The sequence below is a fragment of the Psammomys obesus genome, unplaced genomic scaffold (genome assembly GCF_907164565.1).
Source record: "Psammomys obesus unplaced genomic scaffold, mPsaObe1.curated_primary_1811, whole genome shotgun sequence".
NCBI classification, from domain to species: Eukaryota; Metazoa; Chordata; class Mammalia; order Rodentia; family Muridae; genus Psammomys; species Psammomys obesus.
Window position 1 is genome coordinate 2,358,962 of NW_026596962.1, and position 25,247 is coordinate 2,384,208.

A 25,247-nucleotide genomic window follows, 5' to 3' on the forward strand; every position below is an offset into this window, starting at 1 on the left:
GAGGCCAGTCCCTCATGGTGCTCCTTCTTATCAGCTCCGGACGGGATTTTAAATGGCACTTGTCCTGACAGAGGTGTCCTGAACCCTGACAGACTGTGCCTGCATCATTTGCCATACTCTCATGCAATGGCATTGGGCTCCAGGAGCTGTCTGTTGTATATGAAGGTGGAAAAGTAGAGAGGGGGACTTCCTTGGCAGGCTGGCCAGTGTGGCCGTTGCCGGCGAGGCCTTGGCTGGCTGACCACTCAGAGTACATCATCACCCTGAGATTAACGCTATAATTTTATTTGAAAGAAAACAACAAGAACAATTTTGCCTTTGAGGAATTGAGTTATTTTACAATTTTGAAAGAGAGAGAGAGCAATGGAATCAAGAAAGGTCTCCAGAACATAAGCCTGCACCCGGCCCTTGCAGGATCCACCATGGAGCAGGCAGTGCTGGGGAGGCAGGACAAGGAGCAGGCTTCCACGAGAATGGTCCATGTCCTCCTGCCCATACTCTGAAAGTCACAAATCCTGCGGAAAATGGTACTGATACAAACAAATATTTGTTACAAAAAGCAATAAATGATGCTTTCCAGATGGACATTTCATGGACACACATTATGGTATGAAATGAATTCAGGGTGAGAATCAATCATCTGAACTAAGGTAGACTTCAACTGAACTAAAAATATCAAAACTTTTCTCAAACCACAGATGAAAGATTTCTCTTATGCAGAATGGCCATGGCAAAGGAACCACCTAAAATATTTGCAGAGAAAATTTATACGTAAAATGAATTAACAGGCTTCCTTTGGTCTGGGAACACCATTATATTAAACTTAAAATAACAATAAAAACAATATGTTCATTGCTTCAAGATGTCATCTTTGTTGCTCCAATTTTTAATCGAATGTAGGAGGAGATGGCAGCGCTGCATGAGCAGCAGCAGGTGCAGAGGTCTGAGGCTAGAGGAGCTTCCTATTTCCCAGTGGGGACACCATCTTTGATGAGTCAACAGGAAACTTGTCTGGGAGAAAAACCAGGGAAAACTGCTTCTCACCACAGTGCTGCTGGAGAGGCAAGGCCACGCAGCGGGCCCGGGGACCAGCTCTATGGCACATGTTTATCCTGCCCAACCACTCTTCTTAGGTTGCTGGGCAACCTACGTGTGGGCTTTGCTCCTGCCCCCATTCTGGTTCCTTCCAGCAGCCGATGTCAGCCCTGAAGGGCCTGTTCAGCACAGCTCTGACATAAATGTGGCAAGCACAGCTCAGTGGCCTCTGAGCTGACCCAAGTGGACCTTGCACACTGCCCGGTGCCCAGCATGGAGGCCCGCCTCATGCTTCCTGGCGCTCACCGTTTTCTCTTTGGCCCTGGATCACTGTGGCTGCTGGGGGGCCATCCTGGGTATAGATGAGCATGCTCGTTAGCTGTTCTGTGCCACTGCTGCCCACAGCCTGGGCGCCCAGGGCAGCCCCGGCCTGCAGGATCTCTGGAGAGCTCGCTGCCTCCACCACGGTGTGGGAGTAAACCCCCGCACCCTCCTGTCCGCCTGGAGGCAGCTCTGTGACAATGTAGTGAGTGGCGCCCTCCGGGAAGCTGCTGTTGGATCCACCCACCATGGCCTGGACCAACTCCTCTGTTACAATGATCTGTGAGATCTCCCCTTCTGACTCGACCAGGTCCATGTGCTCAGCAGGCACCCTCAGGCCATGAGTCTCAGCCTCCTGCATGATGAACTGGGAGCCTTCTCCCGCCACCATGTGGACAGCGCCCTCCTCATTCACAATGACCTGGGTAACACCGTCCTTCATCAGCTGGCTGGCTGCGGCCGTGTCACAGACAGCAAACTGGAGCACTCCCTGAACCATCTTCTTGAAGGCCACCTGGGCTCGCTCCTGAGACGTGATGATGGCTGAAGGACGGACGACGTGGGTCAGGACTTCCATGGCTGCCCGGCTCTCCTGAGCGTCTTGGGGCAACTGTGACTCGGTGGCCTCTGTCCTGGCATGGACGCGGGCTGCTTCCTGGCTGGGCAGCTGGATCAGCACATCCTTGTGGCCGGGCCTGCCCTTCTCCTCATGCGCCGCTCTGCTCTCCACCTCTCCCAGCTCAGTGACAGCACACAGCAGTGCGTCTAAGGCTGAGGGGTTGTCAGACGGAGGGCCTCCGGCCTCAGACAGGCTCAAGATCTCCTGCTTGGTAACCTGCTGCAGCACAGCGCCACCTGGACTCAGGGCCTCGTCCACACTGGGACTGTCCACAGAGCCCCCCACGACAACCACCTGGGTGGCTCCGTCCGCCAGCTGCTCGGGGAGGATGGGCCCAGGCACCACACTGCCCACATGTGGGCCATTCTGACTTGTGGCAATGACCTGGCCGTGCTCTGTGATGTGGACCACTCTGGCCACTTGGCCAGCCATCGCCAGGGTCTGCAGTGTGGCTGCAGCCGTCTCCTCCACCGAGGCATCCAGGGCAAATTCCCCATCATAGCCCTGGATGATGATGACCTCCTGCACCTGCTCGGGGGCCGGCACCGGCCGTGGGCTGCTCCTCAGCGACTTCTCCTTGACAGGCGAGTCCTCGGCCAGGGTGGCTGCGGTGAATGGGCTGTCTGTCTCCACAAAGGTGGCTCCTTGTCCTTTCAGGCGGCACTCGTAGGACTTGGACACAATGCCTGTGGGAGACAGGGAGCAGTTAGAATATGGGCAGGGGACTTCAGAATTCACATCAGGCAGCTCTGCAGCCTCAGCAAGGCCAGTGTGGGCCTCCGTGCAGAGACCGAGGAGTGTCTGGAGGGATTACTAAACCAGGCCAGCTGACGGGGGAGACCGGTGTTACTGCAGGAGCCCAGTCCACAGGCGGGAGGCCTGGGCAGCATACAGAGGAGCTGGGGAGCTGCGCACGCATAAGCTCACTGCTCTGCTTCCCTGATAGTGGCTGCAATGTGACGAGCTGCTCGCCGCTCCTCCCGCCTGTCCCTGCCGGTCCTCTGGGATGGACTGTCTCCTGTATGGTGCTTCTCGCCAGGCGCTTTGCCCCAGCAGTGAGAACCTGCTGCACTTGGCTTCTCTCCCTCCAATAGCAAGGACAGTCAGAAGAGGCAGGCAGGAGGCAGCAGTGGGGTCTTTTAACAGAAGAAAAACCTTTCTTGATACCCAAATATCAACTACAGTATGTTTTTTTAATCAGTAAAGACGATTTTACATGTGAAATTAAAAGATGTCACCAATAAATGCGGTGTAAGCGTTCACAGCAACAAATATTTACTGAGCCAAGGTGAGAGGCAGCCCAGTGCGGCTGGAAGCAGGTTTCTCAGAGCAGGCCTACGGGGCAGGTACTGGGGCCAGGGGCCAGCTGTTCCACCTGCTCAGCTCTGGTGCCCAGCATGGAAAAGGAGGCAGGCACAGCATGGCAGTATCCCGACACCCCACAGTGGCTCAGACGCTCCTGAGGACATGCTCAGGGGCACTTACAGGAGTTGCACCTGCAGGTGACAAGACGTTATGGAGGGAGCTGGGCCCTACAGGACAGGGAGATGCCAGAGGTTAAGGCAGAGAGCTGATGAGCGCTGCAGAGCAGAGGCTCCTGGCAGGCCCACGCACCCCACGCCACGCCAGCTGCTGAGTGCTTTTAAACGGCAAACAGAGACTGTGTGTGTCCCCACACCAACCTCACGTTCCTTTTAGTGACTACACTGTGGGTCTTCAGAAAGCAGCAAGACCGTGGGGTGTGGTCAGTGCTGAGAAGGGAGAGATGCTTGAGCTGCTTTGTGGGACCAGGATTTAAACACAGTTTCTTGTTTATTGTCACCACCTCTGCTCACATCTGTGTCCAACACTCCCTGTGTCAACAGCACTTGCATTTCTGACACAACTCTCAGGACACTCTCACTGACCTGTTCAATGATTTCTTTTTCTTTTTTTTTTTTTTTTTAAACAATTTGCTTTACCAATGAGGGTGGGTGTGACAGGATCAGGAGTGAAGCTCATTATTTCCTGTTGGCATCCCTTAAAGGCAGCACCTTGATGGTGCACTCCAAGAAAGCTTCTCTTTCCAGAGTCCTGAGTTCAGGGCGCAGACAGGGTAGGGATGGCATCTTGTGTGGATGGTAGAAGTGGCTGGTCCTGTCTGCCACCAGGTGGACATGCCCGGGATGACTGCCAGACCCCAGGACGGTGGTAATGGACCTCCAAAACTTCACTAGCTGCTAAGCGTTATTGAAAGTTTGGAGCTGCAGCAGTTGGACCAACTCCATTCCCAGAAGCTCCTTGCACGAGCTCATCTGGTAACCATGGGCTGCTGTGACGGGAAGATGCCGCTCACACTGGTGCAGCAGGGACACTGAGACGGTACCGGTATCTTAAGGTCAGCTAACTTCCCCACAGGGCTCTTGAAGTCCATGCATCTGGCCTGAAGAGCGAAGAGCACTGTACTTGCTTTCTCTCAGTCACTCCCACAGCGAGAATGGCACACATGTGAGGACCACTAGGTCGCGCTGCTAGGAGATGGCAAGAGGATTAGGAGTGTTCTGAATGGCTGTGCTTGTGGTTGTCAGTTCCTTTTGCCTCACCCAACCTCCTTCCTACCAACAGCAACAGCTGAGACCTGCGCTTTGCTCTGTGGACATAGGGTCTGGACGATAAAGTGAGAGAGCAAAGGCCTAAAAGACACAGGTCGGCCAGGTCTGTGTGGCCGCCCTCACACGGCCAGGTCTGTGTGGCTGAACCTATCCTCACGCTGTCATTTGAACTTCCACCTCAATAATCTTCTCTGACAGGTCAGACTGAGGCAGTCTCTGAAGAGACCCAGCACCGAGGAACACCACACACTTGACCACACCTGTGTGTGGGTTTGGGTCGGCCTGGCTCCTGATTTGTCGACTGTCATCCCCTAGGTCCTTCAGCCCCATCACCTAGGTCTGCCAGGTTCTTTCCCAGCATGAAAGCAGTTTCATAACCAGCTCTCACTTTTCTGCCTAGGAGGCAGGATTTTGCCTGCCTTCCTTAATTCTGATTTTGGTTTGTTTCTGTTCATCCTAATTTCAAGGTCATAGACTGTATAATTCAGAGGATGTTGCATTCAATTTACCCTGCCCCCAATGATTACAAAAGAAAGGAATACTGCCATGACATTAGCAATCAGGAGAAACCACCAAAGTTGGGGGAGAGAAACATCTTGTTCTTAGGCAGGAAAGACGCCTTGCTTGGGCACCAGCCACCCCACTCCTCACTAGGAGACTGAAGGAAAAACACCTTGGGCGCAGAACAATCCTTTGATACCCTTGAAGCACTGGTAACTGCGAGTTCTGAACTATTTGCTCAGTTCATTGGAATCCCCAGAAATGGGTTCAGCTACTTCCAGACTGCTACAGGAGAGCGGTGGGTAAATACCGCTGTCAGCTGGTTCTGTGATGAAGCTTAATGCCACCAACACCTTAACCTCCGGCAGCTCGGCCCCAGCTAGTCCATCATAGTTCATGAATGTGAGTGCAGGTCCGTCTTTTGATTCAGCAATTTAATAACTCCGAGTGCTGTCAGTACTGCTTTGAAAAATAGCACCTATAAAATGTAACAGCCTCAATCAGATTGAAAAAGATTCACCCATTGAAGATTCTTCCATTTCAACCATAATGAATTAATGTGGAGCGATGCAGAAGTTCAAGTGTCATTTAAACGAATGTGAATCTCTGCTGTAACTTTAGATTCTAGCATGTACTAGGCACCTAAGCTCTTTCTAGTGAATAAGGACTGTGGCATTCAACAGTGCAAATGGCCGCACGGGGTGGACTCTGTGGACAAGGCACTGCTCAGGCTTTACCTCGATGGCCTAGTTATCGCTGTGGGGCCAGCAAGCACGCAGATCTTTCACAGCCTGTGGATGACTGGGCTAGCATTTCTGCTGTACTTATTTTTAAAAGACACTGTTGGATTTCAGGGCAACGTGAGGAGCAAACTGGCTAAACTTAGCCCTTGGACCTGTTTCCAATAGGACAACCCAGTCATGTGTAGAAGTTGGGAATGGAGTTAAAAGGCAGCCATGTTCGTGGTCATAAAAACCTCTTTATTGCTTATTTGCTCCCATGCGTAGAGATACTGCTCGTGTCTAAACGTGCGAAAGTCACCAACTTCCAGCTCAGAAATACGGGTGGGCTTTTCTTTTTGCTTAGGGTCTGTTTTCAAAGATGTGATTTTGGGTTAATCCTTATTTTACTAGAACACAGCAACCACGGCGCTGTGCCTCTGGGAGAGAAGGGCTCCAGAGTTGGAAACAATGGCACTCTGGGAGATGGCAAGGTATGAAGGCTGGCACAGCACAGCCATGATAGGGCCTGCCCCTCTGTCAGGCTGGGCAGCTAAGGAGCTGGCTGTGCACCAGACTCCTTCCTTTGTGTGTGAGCTGCTCTACGCTCACTGTCGTCATTCCCCCACAGAATAAATACCTTATGCTTTTGTTAAGCTTACATTTAATTAAAATGTACAGAATTTGTGCAGTAAACTCAAATGAAACAAATAAAACAAGGCCCCCTCTCTTGAAGGCATACGTTGTGAATGAAAAATGTCATTACAGACTAAAAAATTTTGCAGTAAACAGGGCCTACAGAGAGAAGTTTCCCCTGTAATGACATCCATAAAATACACAAATGGCACTTTTAGTACCATCCTGAATATGGCATTTTCTGTGCTCTACACACAATCTAAATGGTTTGATCATAGAGCATAATACTCCATTGGGTTTATAGAACAATCAATGTTCCATAAAATGATGTATTTATCCAATAGTAGGCTCAGCAGTTACTGGTCTATGACATTGTGGGACACAGGCGTGGGTCCCTCTCAGCGCACACGCTGGCTGTAAAACTTATCTACCACCACGTCAACAACTTCATCTCATCTGTGGCAAGTAATTTGTGGAAGCCTCAGCTTGGCTTAAAAAAACCTTGTAATAAAAATTCATAGAATTTTCAGGAGAATGAAGGCTGATGACAATAGAAAGGTCACATTGTGTCTGCACTAAAGGGGTCAAAGGTTGTTGGTGGTTCTAAAACTGAAAGTAGATTTCATGCATCGTGTAGCAGATAAAGATGGCATTAAAAAGACGTGTCGTGGGGCGAGATGCTGAAGGCCTGCGAGAGCGGTGGTGTTAATATCCTATGTAAGCACTCTGCAGCTATGAGCCAGCATGATTTCACACTTGGAGCCTCTCCTCCACAGTCCTAAGTGTTTCTTTCTATGGTGCTGGGGTGCACTGCAGATTCTGTGGTTTAGCGTCTGTGTTTTGGTTAAGCCACTAAAACCAGAAGGGGCTTTTTCACTGTCATAATTAAAGCACCCTGAATATGAAGTGATCCAAAAAAACAATACTTTCCATATAAAAATTTGGGGCACACATGACATTGTGATTCTTAAGCCATGTATAATTTTTCCTGACTTCCATTTTAAGATGTAATTTAAAAAAGAATGTTAAAAAAATCATACTTAATGTCTATTAAAATGAAACAATATTAACAGATTATGCTAATAAATTAGAGCCATATTTTAATGTCACAAAAGCTTATAAGTTTCTCAAGTGAAAGCAGGAAAAATGACAAATTAAAATTCAGTGAAATATAACCTTTTAGAAGTTTAAAGCAGGGAATACATTATTCTCACAATAGCAGTCAGCAATAGTTTAGCCAGTCAAATCCATGTCGATAATTGCTCTGTAATTTATTCATCTGAAGGGCAGCAACAGTCTCTGGCACGGTGCAGGGTGCCCGCTACCAACCTGGCTTACAGAGTGAGTGCTTTCCGGGCGCCCGGTCCAGTCTGCACGGGGCAGGGCCTGCGTCTGCACAGCTTCTCACATGCATGTGTGCGGGGACGCCCTCAAACTTGTCAGAAAACCCTGGCCAGGGCTGGGGGCTTGTAGGAATAACAGTGACAGGAGAGGTGGGGGAAACCTCGTGGCCTTGGGTACTTGTAAGTAAGGCCTAACTCTTTTTCGAGAACATAGGTTGGTCAGTATCTCACGCCCATTACCTCAAGAGTTAGCGAAATACATTCTGGCCAGTGTTGTTAAATTTCACACAGAAAGAGAAACAGGCAGGATATCCGAGACACAAAATGAAGACTTATTTTAGCCTTTTACATATTTGTTAAACCTGAGCATCACAACAGCGAGGCTAGAGGGCACAGGTGTGGTTATTCTGAAGCTCAGGGGAGCCACAGTGCCGTGGCTCTGCTCACTCGGCATGGGTTAAATGCAGCAGAGCCGTGACCACATCCTCCTTATACCTGACACAAGCACATACAGGCGCAGTCTGAATAACAACAGGGAAGTCATCGCTATGGCCCAGCATGATGAAGGGCTCTGCTTCCCAAGAGACACAAGTTACCACTCTGTGAGAAAGTAGCTGAAGCCAGGCCCCCGAGAAGCTCCTCAGGCACAAGCTCATGTATGAGCCGCACAGAGGCCCACGTTGAGTTTTAGCACACACTGTGCTAGGACAAGGCCTGAGAGCACTGTGCGCTGTAACTCTTTTCTAGGTACCATCAGTGCTATGCTTTGCGCTGGCAAGGCAGAGACGAGTACAGAAGGCCTCTGAAAATAATTCTAAGGTTTCCAGAAAAAACAAAGAATAAATTTTTATCTCAGGTTGGAGATATATACTTGTTCAGGCTCCTAACTTTACCAAGAATAGTCTCTGTGGGCCCAGGTGTTTCCATGGGCACTGAAGAGTGACAAAGAATAAAAGACAATATTTTACCTTTAAGGAAACTCCGCATTATACCAGACCCTTAGGTATATATTATCATTTTCATGCATGAGGCTCTGGCAGTAATGGGAGCCTGGCACACAAATCTCACTCAGTGAGGTGAGAATGTGGCCTTTAAGGTTATCTTGCCAGGCTTTGGGGTGCGGGAGGGAGTGGTTAACTGTTTCCCTGCTGAGCAGACTCTATGAGCTGTGTCAATAGATCATGAAATGCCAACTATATACTTTGGAAATCTCACTCATGTGACAGAAATAGTGCCATCAAGTTTCACCCAGTGATGAAATGGCACTTTAAAGTTAGACTGTAAAGTGCTCTGATCTTGTCATTTACTCATGGAGAGCTCTTCTTAAAAACAGCCCGGTGATTTACCAGCACCATGCTCAAATGTCTCAAGTCCATTCGAACAAACCAAGGGAGAGGTAGTGGGGGAGCCCATGCTTGTACCTGTTCAGGGGCCTCTCACGCTCCAGATCTGGTTTGGGTGCACGGGGCTAGGAGTCTGGTCTGTGTGGGTTCCCATCTCCTTCCTGTGCAGCCCCCCTGGGGGCAGGCACTGCTGGGGACTAAGGCGAGCCTCTCCTGCACTGCTCCACTGGGCCAGCATTCTTGCCAGGAGCTGCGAACAGGAGATGGCGCTTTCCTTCCTTTCCTCAAGGGAAGCCAGAGGCCTGAAGAGGAGCCACGGAATGCCAGGCCCACAGTGAGGGCGCCCTTCTGAAGACCTGCGGGCTCTTCCATGTGGACAGCAGGCACCAGCTCTTGGTGAGCCTACCCGGGTTTGACTTCCTGTAACTAGTACAGGCTTTCTTTTCTGCTTTATGAAATCAGGAAATTAAGAAGCCCAACGACCTTTTCCGAAATGTCCTCTGACAGCTTATAAATGCTTGGTACAGATAACACAACGTTGGGAGACAAGGCCTATTTTTCAAAAGTTGTACGCATTACACATACCTTAAAATTATGTAAATACAAAGCCTAGCCAGTGTCGCTGGAGGGCACGCCTCTCACAGGCTGCCTTCAGGGGGCCAACAAAGCTGTCTCCCCTTTGTTTCCTGGCCAGCCCTAGGAAAAGATCATATTTACTTTCCTAGTCCCTATCTCCTCCACATTATAGTCCCATGCTATCTTTCCTGAGGAAATGGGAGGAAACAGACATTTGTCTTCATTGCAGACACTTTTGTACAAAGGTAAGAAGCAAACCGCTTCCCGACATCAGCACAGAGGCACCATTAAAATCAAATTTACAGTAAACAGAACCTACAGCTGGGGCAAAACACTAACTGTTAGTATTTTAATTATCTGCAAAGCTCTCGGAGGTCGAACATCTGCTCCTAGCCAAATGACAGCAGCTGCTGTGTACACTTAAGACGGCATGGCCTTCTTCCCTACATCTTAAAGCGAGTCATATGGTCCTGGCACATGGCTGCTTTTTCTCTTGATCTGGGTGACTCAAGTGTCTCCTGGGGGACAGCCCTGCAAAGTGTGATCTCACCACAAGGAAGCCATCCCACACCATCAATAATCCCTGGTGCTGTGACGTGAACACGCCAGAGGCAGTGTCAGGCCCCACCTGGCCTGTTATAGCCAGCAAGATGGTTAGGAACAGAAGAGGCTGGGCACCGGGCTGCAGAAGCCCCTTCCATGGGCTGGGCACCATGGAAAGAAGCTGGTGCTGGAGGGATGCAATGGGCAGAGGGCATCAGTCCCCTCTGGCATCCATCCAGGTGGCTGAAGGCTGCTAGGTGCTATGGTTTAAATCAAGTCAGGTGAGGCCCATGCTATTCCTTTGGCCTCCTGCCTACACTGTTATGGGTAGGGCCAGGTCTGGCAGATGCTGCTGCCATGGTCAACATGGAAAATGTAATGTTTCCTTTCCAACCAGTGAATGTTAAAATCTTTCTTTTTAAACCTTCTATAATGGCAAATCCATCAGAATCACACCTGACTTCTCAACAGACTATGAAAGCCAGAAGGGCCTGGACAGATATCACACAGACCCTAAGAGAACACATATGTCAGCCCAGGCTACTATACCCAACAAAACTCTCAGTCATCATAGATGGAGAAAACAAGATATTCAACGACAAAAACAAATTTAAACAATACTGACCCTCAAATCCAGCATTACAGAAGATATTAGAAGGAAAAATACAACTCAAGAAAACTAACTACTTTTAGGAAAACACAGGAAATAAATAACCTCACTACAGCAAAACTAAAAGTAGCCAAGCACACAAACACAGTACCACAACCAACATCAAAATCAAAGGATCTAACAGCCACTGGTCATTAATCTCTCTCAACATCAATGGACTCAACTCTCCAATAAAAAGACACAGACTAACAGAATGGATGTGTAAACAAGACCCAACAATCTGCAAGCAGGAGTAGCCATTATAACATCTAAAAAAAAAAAAATAGATTTTCAACCAAAATTAATCAAAAGAGATGGGGAAGGACACTTCATACTCATCAAAGGAAAATTCCACCAAAAAGATATGACAATCCTGAACATCTATGCCCCTATCTATGCCCCAAATACAAGGGTACCCACATTTGTATAAGAAACATTAATAAAACTTAAACCACACATAGATTCCCCACACATTAATAGAGGGAAGACTTCAACACCCCACTCTCAACAAGGGACAGATCAACAAACCAGAAATTAAACAAACAAACAAAAACCCCAATGACTCTAACAGGTCCTGAATAAAATGGACCTAAAACCTACAGAACCTTTCACCCAAACACAAAAGAATTTACCTTCTTCTCAGCACTCATGGAACCTTCTCTAAAATAGACCATATAGTTGGTCACAAAGCAAGCCTCAACAGATACAAGAAGATTGAAATAATCCCTTGTATCCTATCTGACCACCATGGACTAAAGCTTCTTTTCTATCTAAAAAACAAAACAAAAAACAATAAATTAAAAAAAAAAACATAAAATATCTGTGCCCTGGGCCCTAAAGAATAATATACACATGGGCTAATAAAATTTGAAGTTGATTTAAAAATTCAAGCAAAAGACAAACCATGAAGCTTGAACTGTGAAATTAGAGGAGCAAATTAAGAACTAACTTACAGTTGCAAGGCCAAGTGCTGCCCTCCATGACAGAGGCTTGCAGACAAGCATTGAATGTGAGCCCTTCCTTCACACACCTGGCATGGCTCTGGAAAGGCAGACTCAGGGAGAAGCCTTAGGAAATACAATACAAACCCCACGTGAACAGTGACTCACTTGACGCATGTGTGCGCACCTGAGATTCTCTAGGATGCTGGCCACATGCCTGCATGCAATTGGTGGGTCAAGAGGTGATAGTTTTGTGCTTCTTTGTTTTGGCAGCTATGTATGCCACACTGGAGCTGTCAGCAAGTTTCCAAGTATGTGCACATTTAAAACAGAGTAAAACATAAAATGGAGTGAGTGTGGGTCATGGGGCTTGAGCTACAAAGAGGGCCACACCACTCCACTGTTCTGTCCGGCGGTAGAAATGTAAGAACTATTATTAACTTCATGAAGGTGTTCAAAACCTTTGCTAAACACGTACAAGGACAGGCAGCCGGTGTGCTCCCTAGCATCAGTATTCCAAAGACGCAAAGGCGATGAGGTAAACATACAACCGCAAACACCCAACCCCTATGGTTTCATTCCATGAACACACAGAGGCTGCTGCTCTCTAGAGTGTAAACGTTCATATGCCGGCTCGTCCTCCGGGTGCCATCAGAGATGTCTGCAGTGCAGGCGCGCAGTCAAGGATGCAGCAGCACAAACAGCCAGCTGGGAGTCTGGGTTTTATTGGGCTCCTCTCACTCTCCAGAAGTCTTGTACATAACCATCCCATCAAACGTGCAAGTGTGTAAGTGGCCAGAGGATGCATGGGCATCAACAGGAAGAGACCTTCTGTATCCCGAAGAGCTGCTCTGAGCAGGCTGCAGGTGAGGGGTGAAGCCCTGACAGAGCTTCAGGCACACGTGCAGACTCTGTCCTACCTGCCCATGTTTGGAAAGAGCGGGGTGGGGTGGGGGGCAGAGGGCTGGAGTGGCCTCAAAACTTCTGTGGCTCAGTGGCATCAGTGCCTGCTTCCTACCACCCCACCATGTAGACTGATCCATCTCCATCTAACTAACTGATAGAGAACAAACCACACCACTGCCCATTCTGAGCTCTTACAGGGAGCGAGGGGAGAAAAAGGAGCACACTGGGAAAGGTGAGTGAGTGTGCACAATGAGACCAGTGGCATGGTGACATCTAAAACTTCCTAGTCAAACACGGAAGAGCACAGCTGGCGCGTGTATGGAGTCACACCTTTATCATCTCCATGGAACGTTATAGTTGAGACGTTCTCTTGAACAAAGCCAGGCAACCTACTGTTTATGGGAAAATACAGGATCCCTTCGCTCTGCGTTTATCCAGCCACAGCCCACAGTGTGTTCAAGAGTCACCCTCTCAGGACAGCCTCAGGGAACTGTGGCTGTCACTGAGTCATCTCTAACCCGGGCACCGCATTTTTCTGCTGCTGCCCGGTAACTGCAGCAGGTGCCTCCTAACTTGAAAGTTGGCAAATCCTCAGATAGTACATAGTACCTGACAGTAAACCTCGGGTCTCAACACAGAAAATGGGGACAATAGTAGCAATGGTCTTGAAGCATAAATGAGGGAATCCAGGCATGACATTCAACACTGTGCTTGACATGTGGACAGAGCTCAGTCAGCATCAGGCTTTGTCAGTATGTTTTAGGGTAGTGGAGTACAATGATATGCTTGTAACCTGAAATCAGTGTATAAAGCAAGTGATGTTTGTGGGTATGGAGCAAACTGACATGAGTAATATCTGAAGCATGTCACACACATGTGAAACATATAAAGTCCTACAATCAATGGTTTTTAAAAACTGCTCAAAGTGGAAGTGGGAAAGGGATTTCAAAGTCTTAGCTGCCAGGGGGGTCATTACAGTGGCTTCATGGATGGGGCGGCTGAGGTCAGGAGGGAAGAGCATGGGTGCACTGTATTATACACTGGGTCCTGAGATGCACACTTGCAGAGGCACTGTGATCAGGGAAGAGAACAGGAGACAACTAGCTGAGGACTTTAAAATACTCGATGTCTTGCGTACACTGGTACGTGAAGATTAGAGCAGATTAGAGCAGAGGCACACTACATGGCTCTAGAGGGCAAATGTGAGAGCAGAGGGAAGCCAAAGGGAAATGAACCTTGAACCAGAAAGTAAAGCATCACGCTTGGCACTTGTATTACACAAGGCTGGACAGCCAGTGTGGGGAAACTACAGAGAGCCCTCTGGCAGGGGTCCTCGTGCCCTGTTCACACAGCAGGGAGCTGGGGCGCTGTGAGTGTACCCAAGCCCAACAGACAGGTACTCTGAGGCCTAACACTTCTGAGGATGGGCTCTGACTGATCAGGAGGCTGGGCAGCTTCAGTCAAGGAAGTCACCTGAGTTCCAAGCACAGGTGTGTAAGTCAGTGTTAGCCCTGGACATCACCACCTAACTTGGTAGATGATACTCAGCCCTCTTAAAAGCAAAACAAATGTGAACCCTGTGCAGACACAAGATATCTTCAGGAAATGTCCAGGCTCCTGGCATGGAACACATTCTCAGCACTCTGCTCCACGTGCAATTATATAATACAGCAGCTGACAGTGAGATTCCAGTGAACAAAATCCAAGGAAAAACCCCAGCCAGTCCTAGTAGGAGTTGTTTAGATTGGTAACGTGGAATTGAGAGAAGCATTGGCTCTGGCTTCCAGCAGGAATTGACCAATGGTGTTGCTTTCCTGGAAAGAAACGGGTGTCTCTGACCCAGGCCTGGCAGCCAGAGAGCTGTTTCTTAGTACTCTGGCTCAATGGTGCTGCTGCCTGATCAGACTTTTCTTTCTCTCTTTCTCACAGAGGATTTGTCTAGGGAGTTGATGGGCCCCTCTGACTTGCAGTCCCCTTACATCTTCCTTCATAGTCATTGCCTCTTGGAGGACTTTGGTGGTTCATGTGGCACTGAATGGCTTATGGTGAGAAGGGGGAAAGCACAGGGTCCTACACATGAAGGAGAGTCTACCCAGTGCCTGAGAAAGGTTCCCAATGGATAGGAATGCAGCTTTAGTGCTACAGTCCAGGCTTCTGAGAGACTTAATGCCTAGAAAGACAGAGGAGGTGGATGGCATGCCAAGTAGCACAGTTACATGAGAAACGTTCACAGACCAAAGGCCTGGATGTTGCAGGTGGAGGTAAAGCGAAGCAGCCACACGGCCCACATGGAGCCCCAGCAGAGTAGGCAGACTCCTGGTTTCTGCACAGGTTCTGAGGCCCTTGGAAGGCAGATGCAGTGATAAAGCAGGCATGCAATTCAAGGTCAATGTCATGTGTGGCAAAACAAGTGATTTTGAACTGTGGGATGAGAATGTCCAGACAGCACTTCTGAGCAATGAGCTCTCAGGACCCTTGGACCCACACAGCATTTATAGAGGATTTATAGTCAAATCTCAGTGACTGACTGACACCAGAGTCACTTCCTAAGGGTCCAAGGGTGATGTCCACCCGGAGAGGTGGAGTAGGAGCTTTGTTCATAGAGAAGCCATAAAGCCACCAGCTCAGGGTGCTGATCAGACAACAGTGCTGTGACCTGGGAACAGCACATCACCGGGCTTAGAGGATGTAGGTAGTAGCCCCACCCACATGTCCATTTAATGCACCAGAAAGCAGACTACTGTTTGAGAAGGACTGCCCTTCCTGGTGTGAGGGCTGTGATCACCCCTGGCTCTTCAGAGCAAATTCCATGGTTCCATGAGCCAGGAATGATTCATGGATGTGAAGAATGTTCCCTGCCCATCACAAAGGTACAAGGACAGTGTCTGGTAGGTCTCCTTGGACACTGCAGACAGCATGTGCTATGTCTCAGAATACTGGGTGACTATCAGCTGAAAGCAGAGCCTAGAGTATAAAGGGCTCTGAGGCAGACCTGGGCAGTGCGGGCCTGAGGAACCCTGCCCCTTGGCCTCCTATCTATCCTGGGGGAATGAAGGATGGAATCTGGGCAAATGCCAGTGAAGTTCTTCCTGGATTCTGGAGCCAGACCATGGCACCTGGAGCAGACCCCTCTCCCAGCGACAGGCCTCCCCGCGATGTGGCAGCCGTGGCCACAGTGCGCCACTTCTCTGTGACTGGCACTCTTATCACCTTGCTGCACATCTCCAGCTGTCTGCTCCGAGTGCACTCTACCGGGATCACCAATTATAAGTTAGGAAGGCCTTGCAATAGGCCTTCACCAGACAGAAACAGCACTTCTGGGATCAGGCTGAGGCCTGTGTTAAGTTGCTTGAGTTGTATGTGGCCACACCGTACCCATTAGCAGACATACAAAGTCAGGGATTTAAAAATGAATCCAAGCAAAGATTTCTTTAAACGGCCAAGCACGCCCTCTCTCTGTACAAAACCAGTCCAGAATTACTTCCTGAGCTATGAGGAGAGAATGTCTCCAAACAGGAGAGTTGGATACAAAAGAAAGATCAGAGTCATGAAGAGTGACGATGGAAGATTCCTTTTCATCTAGATTTCACCAAGACAGGAAAGAACACTACACAATGTCAGACCTTCAGCCGAGTTCAAAGCCAGTACCGAAACAAAGGTTTTCAGTAAATTCCAAGTTACCCAGTAACACTGTTCTTCAACTCTACACACGCTCTGGTTTTAGCCTCATTTATGTGACTAATTTACATTTCCTAGGATTGTTTATTATCTTAACTATTCAACAAACATCAATATTGACAGTCTACCATACCAACACGTCAAAATATGAACTATAAAAGCCTTGGTGCGTAAGGAAAGAATAACTCACACCAGGAAAGAACCACAGAAACCCTTCAGCTTGAAGGATGAATAAGAATTTTCTAGGCAGTAATAAATAGTGGAGAAAACCTGATATTATTCTAAGTAGTCTGGCTTGGCTGCAAGGTTGTAGCCTTGGGGAAGGAAGGCAGGGACAGAGTGAAGAGGTGGGAGTTGTTTGGTTATGCAGTCTGGAGGGAGGAGCTTGAACTTAGGAGCTTGATGGTCAGAGGAAGCACTGAGGAGATGTAAGCAAGGACGCACAACCGAATCTGGTACTAGAAGGAAACCGATGGGACAGTGCAGGGTCCCATCAGTGGTGCACAGAGGCGGGGCTGGAACCTGGGAGCCACGGTAGCCACAGAGTTGCAGAGGATGAGATTGCAGACACTTTAGTTCACCGACTCCTGGAGTCCTGCAGGAACTTCGCCTCCCTCCCATAAGCCCTCAGCTGTTCATCACAGACTCCACAGTGCTCACTCATCCCTTCTCAGGGTTCGGCATGTTGTCCCTGTAGGGAACCTGGGAAATTGGCTTGGACATCCCAAGACTAAATTCTCAGCACAAAGATTTATTTGTCCCAGAGGGACAGAGGGCAGGGACAAGGGACAAAGACAAGAGACAGAGGAAGGAGAAAGGGACAAGAGCGAAGGAAGGGGCATTTGTCCCTGAGGGGGATGAAGGACTGCCTCTGAATAGAGAGGAGACAGACTTGGCCCACAGGCAAATAGCAGTTTATAAAGGTAAAAGGAAAACCCAGAGTTAGGATGAGTTGTTTAATTTTAATTGGGCATGTTCATTTGGTGAACCAAAGGGAGCTTTGCTTGCTGGGCAATGGATAGTCAGCCTCAGGAGGAGGAAGTGTTCAAATAAAGGAATGGACCTTGGAGTCTAGCTTTAGGAATATAATCTAATGGATTATTTAGCAAGGGAGAGGGAACGAGGGAGAAAGGCAAGGCCTGCCAGAGAGATGTGGCCCATGCTCCCACGGGCTAGAGCCCCTTCATGGGCCGCCCTCCCCGCATAAGCTCCTCTAGGGAAGGGACCTGGAGTGCTGTGCATTTTCGTAACTATGGGTAGACCAAAGGGCACAGTGGGAGTGCTATGACCCTAGACAGGAAAGGGAGAAGGAAGGTGGGCTTCTGTGTAGTGGGGGGCAGGACACAGGAAGGGGTGGGCTGTCTGCAACACACAGCTTACAAGGATGGGTAAGCTCTGACCACCTGTGTCGGGTAGAGACGAATACAGTGGGAGGTGGAGGCTGAGGATACTGGGAAAGAGAAAGGACAACATGCTAATATGCCAAAGAGCTGGTGCCCAAGGGAAGAAGAAGCTAATGGTTCTCGTGACAGGAATAGTCCTAGGCCTCCCTGTCCTCACTTCAGTCCCCTTATATACCCATTCTCACAGCCACCTTCTTGGGATTCCTCCTTCCGGCTCTTCACACTATCTGATTGATGTGGGGTTAAAGGTCATCCTGCACTATACTAACAAACTCAAGGCCAGGTTATGCTGTATGAGACCCTGGGACACGGGGGCTTAAAGTTCTTGGCTCTTCTCTGAAGGCTGGACCAGTGCCTGCTCAGGACAGGCTTATCCACACAATCCACGGGCAGCACCACACAATCATGCCTTCGTGACTAGGTACTACAGAACGTCAATGTTTCCTTTCGTAGTCGCACCCCCATGGCAGCCTTGCGTTTATGTCCAAACGTAAAGAGACATTCAATGTAACATTTACATTTTCACAAGCAGTGATTACACAAACATGCTACTTTCTAAGTAGGTGCACACAGACAGTACACTCTTGTGGCTTGCACTTTCAAACAAAATAGGCATTTCCCCCACTGTAAACATTACGAAAGCAGTCTAGGCCGGGTTGGAAGAGAACATGGAAGGCCGTCTATGGAGACCGTCTAAGGAGAACTTGCACCCGCACACCTGCTGCCGTGCACCTGAAGCGCATGCTTGCTTCCTGTGGGAGAGCCAGGAGGGGTGTCCAGTCAGCGTTCGTCTTGGGGCTCAGCTGGCCTTCACTCGAAACCGCACACGTGGCTATCGCCAGAATCCACCCAGTGCTACAAATAAGGAAGCTGTGGTCACCCACTAGTGAGTGGAGGCAGAGAGAAGAGAACAAGACTGAGCATGAGAGTTGAGCGACATGAACAGCTGAAGACTCAGGGTCAGTCAAGGGTGTTGGGAGTCAAGACATGGATCACAGGAGGCCAGTTTGGCTAAAAAGAGGACCAGTTTGGTGCTAAAAAGAGACCAGGAAGATGGAGACTAGATTTCTGGGAGGCTCCTGTGCTATTAGAAAGACCACAAAATTCATCACTGAAAGGAATGTGCTGTTGAGAACGATGGGGTGGGGTGAGTATTGGGCCCTTTTCCCAGCGTAGACATGCCACCATGGGGACAGTATGGCACCATTCCTGCTCCGGCCACTGACCTTTATGTCACATGGTCAGTGAATAGTGAACACACGTTTACACACGTCTCATTTTCCATAAAATCAGAAGACAGGCAACGTGGTTAGTGGTTTCATTAACAGAAGCAAATGATGGGCTGGGAAGCCTGAAACGATATTCTCCAAATCATGGGATTCTCCTGTTTACCTTTACTTCTATTCACTATGATAGCATGTCAAGCACTTTGCTGAACAAAATGCTGTGTTCTTTCTTGGAGTAGCAAGGCAGTCCGAATGACAGTGCTGAATTAATTCCTCATTTGCTGGCTGAAAGAAACTCAAAGCAGAATCGCCAAAGGGCAAAACAGAGAGAGTGACACTCTATATCGCAGCTTTTATGTATGTCCATTTGATTACTGTGTGTGCAGTCTGCATTATCCTGGAGACCTAACTGCTATCTTACTTAATTTACAGAGTGCTGAGCTATCGATTAGTAGGAACTAAGCTTTGGAAAGTATTACAAAGATATCTGGGAATTTTAGAAATTCCAAGAAGTGTCACAGATAAATGACATATGGAAAAAGAGGAACACATCTCCCAGAAAAACCGTCACAGAGGCTTGCCTGATGATGGCTTTGCCATGACACAAAGTTGCCATCAGTGATATGAGCAAAGCTGCAAGATGAAACCTCTGTGTCCCAGCTGTTGCCTTTCACTGGAACATACCTTCATTTTGGCATGCGGAGTGACTTATGTTCTAGTTTTCCCTTTGTCTGGTTGAGATCCACTGGCTGGAATACACTTGCTCCAATTCTGTCCTGCTCGTAGCTGGACCACGCCACCCACTAGCAGTGCATAACCTGTTTCCCATGAAATATACAAATACCCAGTTAACCCCTACGACTATAACTTAGCTCGAGCCAATAGTTTTAGTTCTCTATTAATGTCTGCTTATTGTATTCACATTTTTGTCTGATTGAATAGATTTTAAATTTTACATATATTGAAGATTCTAAATATTCTACAAGATGTATTACAATTTAGCTTGAATTTTGGATACATTATTCATAAAGAACATGATTTTTTTCCCCTTCAAAATACTTTCCAACCTACTGAGAAACTTCCATAAACTTGCCTGTTTAAACAATTCAGCTTGAATTCGTGAAGAGCAGAAGTTAAGGGATGCTTGGGAGACAAATGGCTGATTTGAACAGGCAATTTAGAGGAAGACTTTAGCTTATGACTACGCAGAAATATCACCCCCCCCCCATACACACATGTGGGGATACTATTCCCCCACACACGGGGAGGGAGGTTTTTTAAGTCTTACATTCAGTTTTATGAAAAACTATCAGCAAAAATTGGAGTAAATGTACTGTTAGATCCTTTGGGTATTCACTCAAACGTGCTAAGTCAAGAGAGAGGCTGTGTTCTGCCTGTGACGGGCTCTCGGGCCTTGCTTAAAGGAGGCAGGAGGCCTCAGTGCTGATGATCCCCGGAGGGCTGCACGACAATTCCACAGCCCAGCTATCTGACGGCAAGTAGATCATCCTAACAATCCAAATTTCCCCTAGAACTTTCAAATGTGAGACATTAAAAAACGAGGAAACAGTACCTGAAGTGGGTTGGGTCTCAGCTCCTCCCTGTGGGTTCCGGGTGTGGTTTCGATGGCCAGGTTAAGTGTGGCCTGGCCCTCCAGCTGTAGAGTTTGTTTCTACTAGCCCCAGCACACACGCATGCAACCTTCTACTTACTGAAGTGGAATATACTTCACTTCTCATCAGATACACCACTGACACTGCCATCTTCCTGACTTTCCAGATACGCATGAAGAAATTCTGTGCTGAAATGCCGTTTGTAAACTGAATGCTGAATGTAGCTAAGGCTGGTGTCAAGTGCCCACAACTCTGCTGAGTAGCCAGGCAACTGCCAGTCTCTGCCTGAAACACCAGGCTTATGGTCATCTTCAACTGAAGAACTTAAGTTACAGGAAACAATAATAGCCTGGTCTTAACCACTCACAGACCGTCACAGACGTAGCAATGAGAACCTCATTTTTACTGGCAGCTTATGTGGTTTTACTCAAGGACCACACAAAAAATGGGGGTTGCACAGGCTAATTTCGGTTCAGATCCATTTCCTGATCAGAACCATCCAGTATTGTATGCGGCACTGGAAAAGTGAGACAAAGACTGCGAGGACAGAAGAGGACTCCACATGAGGCCGGTCAATCTGGAGTGAGCAGGGCCCCAAGCAACAAAATCCATGAGCACTATCGCTGCTTCCAGCACCTTCTAGTGCTGCCTTTTAAGACACTAACTGTCAAGGAACTGGGCTCTGCAGGACTTGCCTTTCCTAAAAACATACTGCCAGGCTCCCTGGAAGCAAGCTGTGGCCCCACACTGCACTATTCTCCCCTCAACAGAGTGGGAGGGGATTCCCTGCCCTTTATGTCCATAAGTAAGAAAAATGGTACTGATGGCTCTGAAGGGTCAGAGAAGGCCAAAAGCTCTTAGTTGCTAGATGGTTTCAGTAGTGTTTTCTCTTTGACCCCAGAGTTGACCACATCTTCAGTACTCTTTGTTTGTTTGTTTTGTTTTTTCGAGGCCAGCTTTCTCTGTGTAGCCCTGGCTGTTCTGGACTCTCTTTGTAGACCAGGCTGGCCTTGAACTCACAGATATCCACTTGTTTCTTCCTCCCGAATGCTGGGATTAAAGATGTGCACCACAGTCAGTGCCTGGCTCCTCAGTACTTCTTACAGAACCTCTTAGTAGATGCCAAAATTGTAGGAGCCTTATGTGTCATTCTAGGAGAGACAAAATTGTAGGGAATTCAAAGGCTGACGTCTAGGGAGAAGGGCTAGCCCACTGAGGAAATAATGGGACTTTCTGAAATTTTGATTTGGTTGTGGAGATGGTTACTTCAGAACACAACAGTCAAAACCACTGTTTTTAATCTATGGATTCTCAGGACTCTGTAAGATACATCATGACTTCCTTCGAAAATCACTAGATATCAAAATAATTCAATGGCTTGGTTTTAGCACCCAAGGACAGGTCTTATCTGTTTAAGTTTCCTATTCATTTTCCAGAGACAATGCAGGCCTCATTGTTCAAATAATTCTCTGAAGTTTAAGAAGTCCCAAATCATCAGCCTAGATTATCATTTACCTTTAAGTTTCACTTTTATCTGGTGATACAGAAATTCAAAGAATAAGAAATATTCTGAGATGCTAAGTATGTGTGAATTGGATGCCTGTGAGGAAGAGATGCAACTGTCTGAAACCAGGTGGCCTTTGTCAACTTATCACTGTGCTGGGCCTATGGATGCCAGTGGCTTCGCACTGCCACTGAGACTGAGCTTTGTCTACCTCTGCTACCTCATTAAGGAAAGACCATCCTCAGACGCATGTTACTTTATAGGAAGACAGCAACTTGGACTGTCTACCAGATGGCTCTAACTGTGGTTAATTAACGTTGTTCTTAACTGTCTGTCCTTCAGTTCCACAGTAGCTGAACATTTGCTTCCTGCTCAGCTAGTTGTTGCTTGTTTGTTCTTTTGGTATGTTTCAGTACCAGCCAAATGTGAGGACTCAAGTGCCTTACAAGGCCTCTGTGTCACAGCTAAAATGGCATCATGAAGGCAATTTCAAGCTGCTGAGTGTTTAGGAGTGATTTATTGTGAGAGGGTGGGAGGGACTCCAGCTTTCCCTGTGGTCATGGCTGTCTCTTTTTACATCCCGTTATGAACATCACAAGGCTTTAATCATTAATGATTTAGTCTTTTCCTTAATCATGTCTGCAGGCAGACACAAGATTCACTGACTATGTGGGCAACTTCTTCAAGCTCCAGGGGCTTTGCTTTCCATGCCCATAGTGTGGGGCCATGGATACCTTGCCAATAGTTCAAGTATCAGGGAGAGGAAATGTAAAGCAGCTCACGTATGCACTTGTCTGGTTACAGGGCTTACTTACTATATAGGACAGATTGTCATGATTTTCTCTAGAAGCACTTTTCCAAAGTAATTATAGAGCATGAAGTCTAGCTTCAGGGACTGGGCACCATTCTTCCGTGTTGTGTGGCGAGGAGTGGAGCCATGATAAGATCACCAAATGCATCCACAGTATTTTTCAAAGCTTCCTCCTCACCTCAACTCTAATGGTATTAACAGGAGACACGGAGGCTAGAAAAATGGCTCAGCAGTTAGAGGCGCTTACCTCTCTTGCAGATGACTTGAGTTTGGTTCCTAGTTCCTATGTCAGGCACCTCACAACCTTCTGTAACTCTAGCTCCAAGGGATCTAATGTCTTCTTATGGCCTCAGAGGGTACACCGTCATGTACATATAACCCTCATCCAAGCAGACATACAAAATACAAGCGTAAAAAAAATGCCCGAATGTGAGCTGTACAAGATGACGCCAACAGACATGCCAAACTGGGTGAGGAAAAGCCCAGGAGGCCTCAAAACTATAGAAAGAACTCTATGTAGAGCTACATACAAATATGCAAATACAATTAGTGAAAAAGGGGTCCATGAATTTGAAGAGGAGTGGAAGGGGTACATGGGAAGGTTTGGAGGAAGGAATGTAATTATATGAGAGAGAATTATGGAGAAATGTAATTATATGACAATCTCAAAAATTAAAGAGAGAAAAAAGCTAAAAAACACAGCTACATGTCAGAAACAATACATCTACAGATTCAGCTACAGCAACACTAATGTAAGCCAACTTAAATGATTCCTACAGAACAGCAACTCTGTGTTCTAATTGGCAAAGATGGCCTACAAAATATTAAGAAGTTCATAACAGTAAAAGCTTTGGCTATTTTTTGCTTCCAAACCAAGTGTAGTCAAGTCTCAGCATCTAAGATTTCAGTCAAGATGCACTCTACACTCTGAACAAATGGACATGCTATTATGCAGTTAAATACACAAATCTACTCAACAATAAGATTCAAAGACAGAATTGTTTCTCCATTTTAAACACAGATTAATATCCAGTATTTATGTGATATAACAAACATGGAACTAGACAGGCAGTGGTGGTCCACGCATTTAACCGCAGTACTTAGGAGGCTGAGGCAGATGGATCTCTAGGAGGCTGAGGGCAGCCTGGTCTACAGAGCAAGTTCCAGGACAGCCAGAGCTACACAGAGAGGCCCTGTCTCAAAAATAAAATAAAATAAAATAAATTCCCACTCCGACCCCCCCCCCCAATAAAACTCCAACGTGGAGCTAATTTGTAGTTATAAAGTCCCTTCATAAGTCCCCTCTAACAGCATCTAGTACCAACAGCCAATATCCTATTTCGCTCTGAACCTCAGACTCTGAAAAACCACAGTCTAGTAGCATTTTTAGGACCTTACCTGAAAATAGGTAAGTGGTTATGGTTAGGAACTGAATTGCTCCCCACAGGCTTGTGCTTTTGAATGCATGTTCCCTAGCTGGTGATGTTAATTTGGAAGGTTCTGGAAACTCTGGCGAGTAGGGCCTAGCTGGTGGAAGTGGGTGAATAGGGATGAGCCTTCGAAGGTTGGAAATGACCCTGGCTCTTGCCCTGCACCCTGCTTCCTGGTCAGCCATGAGCAGAACGGCCTCTGTCACGCTGCCGCTACAGGCTGAAGTCTTCTGTGGTGCCCAGTGGCCACCATGAGCTGCTGCCCTCTAGGAGCCACTGCACTTAGGAAGGCAGATGCACCTGAACTTACTTCACCCTCACACATGACTTCGGCGGTGGGGGGAAGGCAGCAGGGTGGCAGCAGGGTAGAGTTTGGAGGGAGGTGTCAGGAACAGTGATGACAGGTACCAAATATGAGAAGGGACCAGAACCAATATCAGGGCACAGAGTAGAGCCATCGCTAGTTCTCTTTCAAGCTCAACCAAGTCCCACTGGGCACCACTCATTCACCATGGCTTGAAACAAGACTTTCAACTCATGTGAAAGGTGAAACTGGACCAAGCTGATCCTTTTCTGATTACAATTTAGAAGATAGGGCCTTCACTGACTGAAGTTAGCATGAGATGCCTGAGACAAACTGTCAGGTAGGACCCTGTGTAACAGAGGAAGAAGAGATAAGAGAGGAAAGACAGGAATGAATGAGTGAATGAATGAATGAATGAATGAGTGGATCTTGGCCTCTGTATTAAAAAAGTGGTAGGAAATAATGTGGGAAACCCAAAACTTTCAAGTATTCATTAAGATATTAAAAAATCATTTAAAACAAATGATTTGACAGCTGCAAATGCAGGATAACACC

General features: G+C 47.6%; 1 protein-coding gene across 1 annotated transcript in view; it reads right to left on the reverse strand.

The window, feature by feature from the left end:
• Nucleotides 1-310: 310 nt before the first annotated feature.
• The window catches only part of LOC129670262 (zinc finger protein 407-like), a 150,822-nt gene continuing 125,885 nt past the window's right edge, over nt 311-25,247 (reverse strand). Inside the window, exon 6 of the mRNA XM_055598741.1 lies at nt 311-2,661. Within this exon, the coding sequence (XP_055454716.1) occupies nt 1,322-2,661 (1,340 nt within the window). The 3' untranslated portion in view covers nt 311-1,321. The remainder of the gene's footprint in view (nt 2,662-25,247) is intronic.